At 42.9% G+C, this 12,579-nt stretch overlaps 1 protein-coding gene across 7 annotated transcripts in view; it reads left to right on the plus strand.

Moving 5' to 3' along the window:
* Positions 1–12,579, plus strand: part of grid2 (glutamate receptor, ionotropic, delta 2) — a 351,085-nt gene that overhangs the window by 248,232 nt on the left and 90,274 nt on the right. For all 7 annotated transcript variants that reach the window (XR_001198414.4, XR_001198415.3, XM_013136897.3 and 4 more), the window contains one exon: positions 1,030–1,149. Coding sequence is in view for 5 of the 7 variants with exons in the window: in XM_013136897.3 (XP_012992351.1) it covers positions 1,030–1,149 (120 nt within the window). In the remaining 2 variants the exon portion in view is untranslated. The remainder of the gene's footprint in view (positions 1–1,029; positions 1,150–12,579) is intronic.

The raw sequence follows: 12,579 nt of genomic DNA on the forward strand, positions 1-12,579 counted from the left end.
CGATGTAATGGGACAATATTTCATTCCCCAGTGCGTCCTCACATGGTTCATTGTTCCACAGCTTAATTAGGAGAACTGGCTGTTTATTGGCTTTTCAATGCGTGAACTCGCCCGGATACTTCGCATCAGCTATTATAATTGGCCGGCTAATTTAATCCTGTCAGCTCCGTATTGGTGCAATGCATTCAGAACAATTAGCATTCTGTTAATTGAACCTGCTATAGAGGATCATGGTGTAGAATGGGAGGGAGGGCCGGTTTTTGTGATGTTGGAGAGCTTTAGGGAGATGAAAGGCCAGGCAGGATGCAGGGCTTTGTTTGTGACACCAGAGACCCTCTTTGGTCAAGCACGTTTGCAAGAGCCTGCGCTGGTTTTGCAAAAATGGGATCCAATAAAAGTAGATTGACAACAGGAGATGATTATTATTATCATTATGATAATGCAATAGGCCGCATGCCGATGAATAAATCTGTTTCCCAATGGGGGGCGGACGCGATGTTGCTTGCGGCGGTCATGCTCACGGATGCAGCGCGCCAGACATGGCTGCCGTGGGAGCAGGTGCAGGAAGAAGGGCAGGAGGAGTGCAGTGTAGAATGTGATGATTAACGACCTACGCACACATCAATGGATATATCAAAGGGAAAAGGGATAATCTTTGGAAATCAGCGAACTTATCGCGGTCTAGGCCCGTGAGATTGATGATGTCAGACTGTTTTTTTTTCCCCAATGGGCCCATGCAAGAGATGATATTCTCTTTTATATCTGTTCAGGGCATATTTCACTGGTAGTGTCTTTGGCCCCTAATTAATCACTTCTTTGTGGTGTTGTACATTTGGACAAGCCTAGTCTGCGAACAGTCTAGTTGGGTTTGAATCCCCCAATTGGAGTGAAAAGGGAAGGGTGCCCTTGAACAAGGCACAACTGTAATTGCTTCTGCAAGTCATTCTGCTCAGTGTCCAAAATGTAAAGAGAATTACAGTTTTGGCCAGATTTTCAAAAAGCTTTTGTCCTGGTCTGTTTGTCCTGCAGTCCGGGGTGAGTGGTCTGACTGGCTTCCTGGAGTTTACGGACAACGGAACCAATCCCAACATATATTTTGAGATCCTTGGGACCAACTATGGTGAAGACAGAGGCAGAGGTGTCAGCAGGGTGAGTGATCCAAAATGTTCCTATTAACTACAAGAATATGAACACACACGAAGAAGATGGGATGAAACCATCCAGTATTAACACCTCCGTCTCTCAGTGGGAGACCAGCCTTCAATACCCATCTCCGCTTCAGTACCACTTTTACTCCTCTCAATTTTCCCCTCAGATTTTCACTGTTAGTAAAAGCATTGCAAAGTAATAATAATTAAGAATAGTGTCTGGTCTCATATAGAAAAAGAAACATCTGCTACTTACAGTATACTGAGTATTAATATTGCATACTGTTTAAATATTGCTGCTGTTGTTGGCTACTTTACACAGCATGCTACGCTTTATTTATATGGGGTTCTATCATTTCAAGGCTCATGATCATTTATTGCCATCTAAACAAAGCTCACTAATAGTTTTATTTCTGAACATAAAGGTTTTATTTAATAACGCTAAGATGTTTTCGCAAATTTGCATGACGAATATACCCAAATGTTTACATCTCCCGGGTCAGATTTGATGCGATTTGAAAAGAGCCGGTGTTGTACTGCTCAGTACAAAGTGTTACCCAGAGAACCAAACAAATGTCTTATTTCCCCATCCTTCCCGCATCTCTAGCTGCATCTCTAGCTGCAGGTGAGACCCTGGCTCATTAGCAGGCTCAGTTCTCCTTTAGGTGTGGACACAAATTGTGTTCACTTACAGAATGATCAGGTTTTAATTGATAATAATAGCCGCTTAATGGAATTTGAACAGTCGCCCTCAGAGAACAAGGCAGCGCTTCACCAGACGTTGTTTATTTTCCTTTATGTTGTTTATTCATCTAATTTTGGTTTGAGTGTTGCAGCCATGCTGCGGTTGAGAAATAGTAGCAAAACACCCCATTCCCTGAGCGCCTGCACGAACGATCATTAATCTATCCTTTCCCCTTATATCCTGTTATTTACTGTATTCATATATTCCTGTATTTACTCACTTAACAGTTTCCGTTCTATTCTTCTTTGGCGTAAATATGGTTCAGTTACAGGTTATTATGGTGATGGATTCATCAGAGAGACATCTGGGAAGATGACGTTATGCTGTTTGAAGGAACATGGAAGTCACATGGTAGTTGTAGTCTTTCTATCAGTTGTAGGCTTTTCCCTTTTATTCACATCCCGGGTGTCTCTGCGGACCATGGCTGACACTACATGCAACACTGCAGCATAAAGCCTGAGGTTCAGTCTCAGACTAATTGGTGCCCCAAAGTTCAAAAATGTATAAAAGAAACCTCTGCTTTAGTCTTAAAGCTGCTCTAAGGTAGGATTCTAAGGTAGCTATAGAGACTTAGTCTGTCTTCTTTTGCTTCTTTTCAGTTTCTGTAATGTATGCTGTAGTAGACAAGAGAGAAATTGACTGTTAGTCATCCTGGTCTTAAGGTGCCATTTATAGTTTCTTACAGTAAGCAAACATCACTCCCTATGGCGTTCTTATGCTATATATATCATCCAGGTCAAATGCACTTTCACAAAACAGGCCAAGGAGGAAGACCCACCTTACCGAAGGCGATTAGCTGGAAGGCCCTTCTTGCAGAAGGCAATTGGCTGGAACTGGATTGCTGGAACAGAATTGGGCTGGAAAGTAGCAGCACTCTCCAATAATTATAAATTGACATTCTACTGGCACTGAACTGTTTGTGTTGCTAAACAACTCTTAGAAGTCCTCATTAGTGTACACAACATGTTTATAGGGGACAAAACTTATTTTTTATTTAAAAAATCCTACCTAGTGCAGCTTTAATGGGTGAGATGGATTAAAATTAGGGCTGTCAATGTCAATACTTTAGCGAGTGTGATTAATTTAAAATGCTTAAAGGTGCAATCCTGTCACATGATCACCCCATTGAAAGTACCAAGCTCCTTCAAAAACACACTGTTCTAAGAAGATTATCTCACCTCGTCTAAAAGGGAGCTCAGCTAGTCCCAGACAGACCACCAATCACAATCTAAATCTATTACTCAAGTTCCCCACCATAGAGACCCTTCACCTGTTATCCAAGTTCCCCACCATAGAGACCCTTTACCAGTTATTCAAGGTACCGTAGATACCCTTCACCTATTCTCCTCTGTAGAGACCCTTCACCTGTTATTCAAGTTCTCTACCTTAAGCATTTGGATCAAAGACAGGGGTGAAAAGGGTACAGATAGCAGCTCCTTTACACAACGAGCCTGCTTATGACCGCGGACACGGGGCAGTTTCTCGCTAGCCGCTTGTTCTTTGACTTACTGTACCCAGGCATGTGATCTGAAGGCAACGTACTGTCGGCCTGTGAACGCGGCCCAGACTGAATATCAGCATAGCAAGCCAGTACTGATAACCGGGGCTGTACAGGCGTAACATGAGCTGCTGATACCGGACCGGCTTGTCACACACACACGCGCGCACGCACGCACTCACTCACACAACCATGGTGGATCCTGAGCCACACATTCACAGGGGCCTGCTGCAGATTACAAATGAGATTGTCAGATCTAGTTAGAGATAAAGGCCTCAGACACAAACATAACGCGCCATGCTTCCAAAGATGAAATTAATCGTCAAGTTCAAAGTAATTACATTAACTCTGATTCCTTAATCAGAGAATATAATTACTTTGGAGGGAATTAAATACTTGTCACACTGCCGCCGTAACCTCATAAAGCACTGCGCAGTGTGAGCCCGGATGACTGAGGAGGGACAGCACTGTCCGTCTACTCAATAGAAGATATTTTACATCATGACGGACAGGTCATTTGTGAAGAAGCAGAGACTTTCATTGAATACGTGAAAACATCAATAAGTCCGTACACCGTGAGCAAACGGGCCAACCTGCGGTTCAGACAACATGCACCTGTCCCACTGCCCCTGTGTTAGGCAGCACTTTAGGGATGGGCCTGTCAGTGTCTCCTTAAATGCAGAAATTCACAAATTAGAAAATTCAGGAAATGAACCCCCCCCCCCCCCACCCCCCCCCCCCCCACACATACACACACACACACACACACACGTTGTGTTGCAACATGAAATCACAAGGGATTGGATCAGGGGGGTTTTGCCGCTGATCAGCGTTAGCTTTTGAAGATAGAGGGCAAAATGGATGCTGCAAAGTACAGTCCTGGAAGAAAACCTGCCATAGTCCTTGTTCCTGGGGGAAGATTAATCTACCAGCAGTTTAGTGACCCTAAACATACAGTTAAAGCCACACTGGAGCAGCTTAAGGAGGGAAAGGGCAGCGGCCTGGGGTGGACCAGTCCAAGCCTGTACCTCAGTCCGATTGAGAATATCTGGAAAGTGTTGAGACTTCAGCAGAAGTACAGTGCACATTTGACTTGACAGAGCTTGGGCCACAAACGCTGTGTCCAGATGTGCAGATCTTCTTGAGACTTAGGCTCGTGGCTGTACTGTAACTGTTACCAAAGATGCCTCATTTGTAATTAAGATCTTTCCTGAATTCAGATTGTCTTAAATTATCTACCACATTGACGTTATTGGCTGTGTGTTGATCCGTGGCAAAAACTCATGATTAAATCCATGTTGTAACCCAATAAAATGTGGGTGAATGCTTTTGAGAGGCCACTGTAAATAGCAATATGCCACAGCACTGGTCATCGTCCTTAGCTGTTGTATATCGGTCCTATACCATAAAACCCAGAGGTGCTTTATAAACATTATAAACTGTTAACTAAAATAAATTGAGCAGTAAAAATAAATGTCTTGTCATACTTATGTTATCCAGGTCTGATATACCACAGCTTCGTAAAGCGGCTCAAGGCTCCCCCTCAAGATTCAAGTTTCAATTTATTTGTCAAATAAAAAAACAACGAAAGGCTGACTCACAATAAGATACAGTAAGCGAAAACAATAAAGAGCAAATGTACATTGATAAACGCGGCACTCTGCACTGCAAACCGGAGAAGGGCTGGCTCGTAATGTCATTCCTCCTACACACTATCATCAAAGGCCTGACTGTTGGTTTATTTCCTATTTTTTAATCTCCACTGATGGGAGTTTGCACATCGGGCCATCTTAAATGATGCCCGGGCACAGAGCGGCTGTTCCAGTAATTGACAAAGAGGTGACCCCTGAGCTGTGAAAGGCTGTAAGCTGTCGCTCGCCTTTCTTTAGATTCATCAAAGGCTCTAAGCCATGCACTTACTGTATGCATGCTATTATCACTCCCTCTGCCTGCTCCCTCTCTCCCGCCCTCCCCCTCTCCCTCTCTCCCTCTCCATAGTGGCAGGGGAATATGTGGAGGTCTTGGGGCCACTGGGGGTTTTTGTGGAGTGACAATATCTCATCAAAGTAGTACAAAACGTCAGTATATCGCCTTCTACCTTTTTTTTTTCCGTCCCACTCTCCGATCTCTCTCTCTCTTTCTCACTCTTTCTCTCGCTTTCTCTCTATTTTCTTGTTCCTCCTCCTCTTGTATTCTCATGCTTTTTTTATTATTTTTCCTTTTTGTCTTGGGTTTGCACGCGCTAGTGCCCCCCCCCGAAACAGTGGCGTTTTTGTCACACAGGTATCTCTATATGGATAATAGCGTGACACGGGCAATCTATCACAATTATTATTACCTTCATGGAAGAATTAGTTTTCCACTCCATTAATTTGGGGTGGCTGCATGCAGCTCACCACACTATGTAGTTCATCAACAATATGAAAGCTCAAGCCGCACGGACTGAGGACAGACACGCTGTCTGTTGGGAAATTGCTTCGTTAGCCATTGCAGGACCTTAAGCAATTTCTGCTGGCAAATGAAATAGATTTATATTTTCTACGTGTGCCCATTACAGTGTCACAGTTAGGTGTGATCTAAGAGAATTTGCCGGCCTTGAGGAGCCCACCAAGCCAGAGAGATACAGAGGGAGGGGGGGTGATGTTGAGAAAAGCTAGTGCTGGGGTTGTGTGGTTGATATACAGTGGATTACCTATTCTTCTGGTATAGGGAAGGGGACAGGCTCGGGTCAAAGCAAGAGAGGCAGGCCCTGGGAAGGATATAAATGGGATGTCGGCGAAACGTTCAACCGCTAAATGAAAAGCATTTGATTCATACTAAAATGTTGGCTAGAGTGAGGTCACCCTGCCCATTCAGGCACTGCCATTATGCTGTCACCTATGATAATACATGTAATGTATTTCAGGATATGTTTGGGCTACTAGTACAGATTTATTCCATACAAAAGCCCACAGAATTCTATTACCCTTGACGTGGTAAAAAACAAAAATAAAAGGCTGGCCGGGAAAACCCTGCATGACCATTGAATGTCAGTTTGCAAGTGTCAGGTTGTTTGTCTTCCTCTAACTGCCTGCAAGTCGAAGAGCATTTGCGCTTTCCACGTTTAACCAGATATGCAGAGAGACAGAGTACAGCATGCATGTTGACATTTTATCTCTCCGCTTGGACATTCATAACAATCAGTGTGACAGGTTCTGCGGCAAAAACGTCCAGGCTGGTAGAGGCAGGAAAAGCTGTGAATTCAGACGGCCCGAACTTCTCCTTAACACGCGCTGTAGCAGGAGAGGAAACGCACCGAAGACGGTCAGATAGTGTCTTCCAGGTAAATGGTGCACCGTTGGCTTGTATGCGGTCCAGGAGTGATACAAAAGGAGGAGTGGGCACGGGGTTGGTCAGCAGAAGGAACGAAAAGATAACAGTCATGGGGTTCCTTCTAGATCATTTTAATATTCTGCTCGTTCCGCGGGAACGTTATTAACTGCCAGCCTCATCGGAACGGTTTTGCGACTCAGCAACAGTCTCAGATCAACTGGCTTAACCAACAATTTTCTGGCCTCCTCTAAAACACCCATATAATATGGTAGAGATCAGTGGAGGTTATACAGTTGCATGTATTTTTCATAAGAAGGTGTGTTTTTCCCATATACACGTGGAAATGGAATGCATTGTCACAGGCTTTTGTGGTTTAAATGGCTTGTCGCTGTCACCCTTCAGGTTGGGAGAAAACGTAATGAAATCAAAACCGATACATTTTTGGTTAACATTTAATCGACCCTTGAAATCCTGATGTCTGTTTTGGGGTTGAAATCCGCCACATTTTGTATTTGCAAACAAATCTCTTGGTGTAAACTGGTTAACATTTGATCTGTGCTAATGGGTTCATTACACAGTAACACATTCCATTCTAGAAGACATTAAACTCCAGTAAAAAAAATGTGAAGCTACATTTTGTTAGTCTTACAAGAAGGGACCCCATGACTGTCCATCTGTAGTACAAAAAAATGAGACAAACCAACCTGCAAATTATATACCTTGTAAGAACCTGTTAAATATGTGGGGAAACACTACGATGGACCAGAGATCCCCTGGGGTAAAGATCTTCATTTCCCCTGATTTTCCGATCCATTAGGTAGATTCAGATGTTCTTTTATAAAAAGCTGTCTTTGCCTTTAGGGGAGGTAGAGGAGAGAGACTCATTGATTTGTCCTGCTTCGCAGAGTCTGTCTTTGCACCTCTTCCGGACGAGTCCCAGTAGACACGGGATGTGTTAGATGTCAGGCACAGCTCATTGAAGGTGTAAGTCTTCCTCAATTTCACTTGGGTCAAACAGTCTTAATATCACCGCTGTATTCCGTACACCAAGTGTACACAACAGGCGATTTATTTTACCTTCTCCCATGCACAAGTGTTGGATTCATTTTATGCTGTTTTATTACAGTTCTATATAATTCCTATAATTATACTGGCCACCCAGGCATTCAACATAAGTCATTTAGCCGACACTCTTTTTCAGAGCTGCTTACTGTGGCGAGTGCAGACATTTTCATAATTCTTTAACGCTTCTTATTTTTTTGGGCCATTTGAGTCCATGGTGGGGCCTCGCACTGGGGCCTACAGTGCACTTGGATTGAGTCGGGTCCATGGTGAGTCCCAGTGAATAGGACTCTGGTACGAACCAGGGCACTATCTAAGGTCTAGGGCGGGAATTGAGAGGCGGCCATTTGCTCCAGCACATTGTGCCATGGGTGGTATTGTAACGTTCTTTAAAGAGAAGATGAGGAAAGAATTCGCCTTTTTTTTGGCTCAAAGGAAAGTCATTCTCTCTGTCTTTGTGTTCCCGACCAGCCACCTATTGGCTCCTTTCTCGTTGTCTGTCACAGAAAACGCGGATGGCATCCAGTTCTCCTTTCAATTTCAGCTTCTCTTGCCAGTTAGCACTATTATCAAGTGTGTGAATGATAAAAAATTGAAAATGGAGTTGCCACTCTGGGAAGCATCATAAGACTTTATTATCAATGTTCTTTTTTTAATATCATATTCTGAATTTCATAATTTGTCAAGACGACCGGTTTCGAAAAGCAGTGTCACAGGAATGCTTTGCTCTTTCTTTGCCGATACATCAGAAACCCTAATTTCCTGCATTAAATTTGCATGACTCGGCTTGTCTGTGTGTTGCATTATGGCAGTGTTTTTAGTCCGGGTCAGGGCTAAAGATTGATCCTAAATGTCACCCTGGGGTCCATAACACTGGTCAAAAGAACAAGGGGATGGACTGCCAACTGGGGAGCAGTCTACGTCTCTGTTAGTTAAAGCAGATCACAGTATTTACATGAATTATTTATACTTATAGGCTGACTATTCTGAACCAAGTCAATCCATCCTTTTTACCAAAGCCCCAAAACCACCAGCTGTCTATTACAAAACCTTTAAGAATGTATTCAGCAGAAATTCATTAGGAAAGAGGGGTTTTATCTAACTAATGGAGACTAATGGGGATTTGTACCTAGTGAAGGAAACTGGTGTTAAACTTAATTCATAGGGCTCTGTATTTCAACAAACCAAACGCAATTGTACATTTCAGGGCTACAGGTTTGAGGGTTTTTCCAAAATGTGTGTGTTATCCTCCCAAAGAGTAACGACTGTTTGGGGTTAGGATTTAGAAGATGTCTTCACTGGCCAGTTGGAACGTGCCCCCTGGCACCATGCTGTTAACCTCCCTACTTTAAACTCCCTGTTCACCATCCACATGGTTCTCATTAGTTAGCTTGCTTCAATATGGAAATCAGACTGATAGAGAGGCCACTGTAAATTGCATTATGGCTGAGCAAGGATGTTCCAAACATTGTTAATAAGCTAGATTAATTATTGATAAATCCCAAAAAGTGTGAATAATTCCAATCAAATTCCAATCTATATCAAACAGCTGATTTTAAATTGGCTGCCTGAATACATGTTACACTCACCATCCTGCCTCCGTGTGGGCAAATCCCATTTAAAAGAGCTCTATTCACAGGTTTCTACTCACATCCATACTTTTCACTGTAGCTGGTCAAAGATCCAGTATGAAGGAAATGGTCCTGTCCTCGTTATACAGCTCCCAATCGTAATGTTTGTTCGAAACATTGCGTGTGTGAATGTTACATAAAACCAAGACAGTTTTCATCGTAACTAGCTTGGTAATATTAAAATTAAAGGTAATATCTGTTTTATTTGAAAATGCATGTTAAAAAACAATTATATAAAACAGCTGGGATAGAAAAAACATTGCTGTTGATTAGCCATTATTAAATGTTAAGGGTAATGGTAGCATGAATGGGGAAGGGAGGCATACTTGAAATGGCTTGTGTGCATAATAAATTCCACACATCTGTGTTCCCAAGAAGCTAATGAGCTTAACTGATGTTGTTATGCATTTGTAGCCCAGTTGGTTTTGTAAGAACATACATTCAGATGAAGCTCACTGGCATCCATGATAAAAAAATATTTTCTGAAGGTTTTCATCATCTGGATCTTATCATAATAAGATAATGAAACACTGCGACCCCCCCCCCCCCCCACACACACACACAAACACACACACACACACACACAATGTAATGTGCAAATGACTGATACTGGCATGTTAGGGATAGTGTGACAGTCACTGTGAAAACAGAATAAAAGAAGTTGTTTCTATCATAACATGCAGAGCTACGGACAGCAGTGATGATGCTTATAGATCTCCAGGGGTAATGGCAGTGAAACAAAATACAACAAATAAATATGTTTCAAAATACTGCTCTGGAAAAAATTAAGAGACCCCTGCACCTTTTCCTTTCCTTACCATAAAAGTCGAAAAGGAAGGTTTTGAGTGAGGAACAGAAGGGTTAAAATGAAGCCACTGCAAATTGAACACTTTTGTTCCTCACTCAAAACTTTCCTTTTCAATGTTTTTGGAAAGGAATGAAAAAGGTGCAGTGGTCTCTTAACTTTTTCCGGAGCTGTAGGTTCAGAAACTTGCACCAAATTCAAATTACTTGTCATCCATTAAAACTGTGCTAAAACACACTCTTTTTTTAGTCTTAAATAAGATGCTTTCAGTATTTATCACTTTGGATCAGGTTTTTAACAACATACCACACATTTTTTACTTAACACGAAATCCCGACATATAAGACTAGTACATTACTAATCCTTGCGCAACAGTTTGAAAATAGCTGGCTTGAACAGGTCAAAATTGCTTCATTAGCAGCAGCCCAGCCTGGGTCCTCTAATGTAAACCCAGTTTGAAATGAATCGCCCGTATCAACTGTGCTGGAACTTTGAAGAGTCGTAAAAGAAAAACAAGCCTCTGGGACATTGCGATAGACGGTAGACGGAGCGTGGCTGATCAACTGAAGACAGTCCGCCGATCAGTTGACATCTGATCTCACATCCGCGAGACGGGAGAGGCTGCCACCGACACTAATCCAGCCATTGTCAGTGTGGAATTATGTGCTATTTCCACATTTTGTTGCCGGTCCATCTCGAAGTCCTGTGTATGTGTCTGTGCTCTAAATGGCAGACTATGCACTAGTTTGGACCTTGGGGACGTGTAGGAAATAGTTGGCCATTTGAGACACGGACATACATCCTTTTCCACGAGTGTGTGTTTGGGCCATTGAACAGCTTACTCCGGCAACTGCATGTCATTTTTAATCAGTGTGAAATAGTGACTTTTGTTCCTGGCCATGCTCTTCTGGTAAAGTGGATGATGTCAAGTGTCTGTTTATTCATTTATTAGTGCCGTTTTTCTTAATCCCCACAGGTGGTGAACTAAGAGAAACCTTGTCGGCGTTTTAGGGTTTTATAGAAGTCTGGAGGAGAAACAGAGAAGAGAGAGGGAGGAAGAAGAGAGAAATGGGAGGCAGAACGAGTAGATGGAGAGAAGTAAAGAGATGTGTGAGGCAGAAAAGTGCTAGGCTGGAAAGACTCGTAGGTGTCCCAGTCCAGAGTCCTCCTGGTTGTGTTGTGACACAGAGAGATGAAAGAGGAAAGAGGAAGGGGTAGAGAGACAGAGAGAGTTGAGTTTCCACAGCGTCTATGTGGATCAGGTCTTATTGATGCCTGTTGAGTTTCCACAGCGTCTATGTGGATCAGGTCTTATTGATGCCTGTTGAGTTTCCACAGCGTCTATGTGGATCAGGTCTTATTGATGCCTGTTGAGTTTCCACAGCGTCTATGTGGAACAGGTCTTATTGATGCCTGTTGAGTTTCCACAGCGTCTATGTGGATCAGGTCTTATTAATGCCTGTTGAGTTTCCACAGCGTTTATGTGGATCAGGTCTTATTGATGCCTGTTGAGTTTCCACAGCGTCTATGTGGATCAGGTCTTATTGATGCCTGTTTAGTTTCCACAGCGTCTATGTGGATCAGGTCTTATTGATGCCTGTTGAGTTTCCACAGCGTCTATGTGGATCAGGTCTTATTGATGCCTGTTGAGTTTCCACAGCGTCTATGTGGATCAGGTCTTATTGATGCCTGTTTAGTTTCCACACCATGCATTTGATGGCAGTTCTCTGGTGTGGTGTGGTCTGGTGTGGTCTGGTGTGGTTATGTCTGTTGTGGTCTGGTCTGGTCTAGTGTGGTCTGGTCTGGTCTGGTATAGTGTGGTGTGGTCTGGTCTGGTGTGGTCTGGTGTGGTTTTGTCTGTTGTGGTCTGTTCTGGTCTGGTCTAGTGTGGTGTGGTCTGGTTTTGTCTGGTCTGGTGTGGGATGGTTTGGTGGGGTCTGGTCAGGCATCTCAACTGGATGTTGGGTGGAGGTTTAGTCTGTCGTGGTGCAGCGTGGCACTTGGTTTCCGTGGTGACACCCACAGATTAAAGTGTAAGCGATCATGACAGTGAGTTGCTTTGGATGAAAAGGGTCTTCTACTGTACATGTACACTTTACAGGTGACGCTTCAGGTGTTGGCCTAATGGGATCATTTGATGTGGAGTAACTAGAAAACATTTGCTCCGAGCATTAACAAGAGTTCACACATATAGATTTTTGGTTCCAACAATTAGCAAATGTAGTGTTTTTTATGATTTAGGCATGATATTTTATTATGCTTTGAAACAATTTTTGAACTCTTCTCTTATACTGTAAGTTGAACATTTCCATCTCTCGCTTGTTGTAATTTTTCTATATCCCTTGTTAGGATTGATAAAATAAATTACAATCAAATTC

This window comes from Esox lucius, chromosome 13, assembly GCF_011004845.1.
Source record: "Esox lucius isolate fEsoLuc1 chromosome 13, fEsoLuc1.pri, whole genome shotgun sequence".
In the NCBI taxonomy this organism is placed as follows: Eukaryota; Metazoa; Chordata; class Actinopteri; order Esociformes; family Esocidae; genus Esox; species Esox lucius.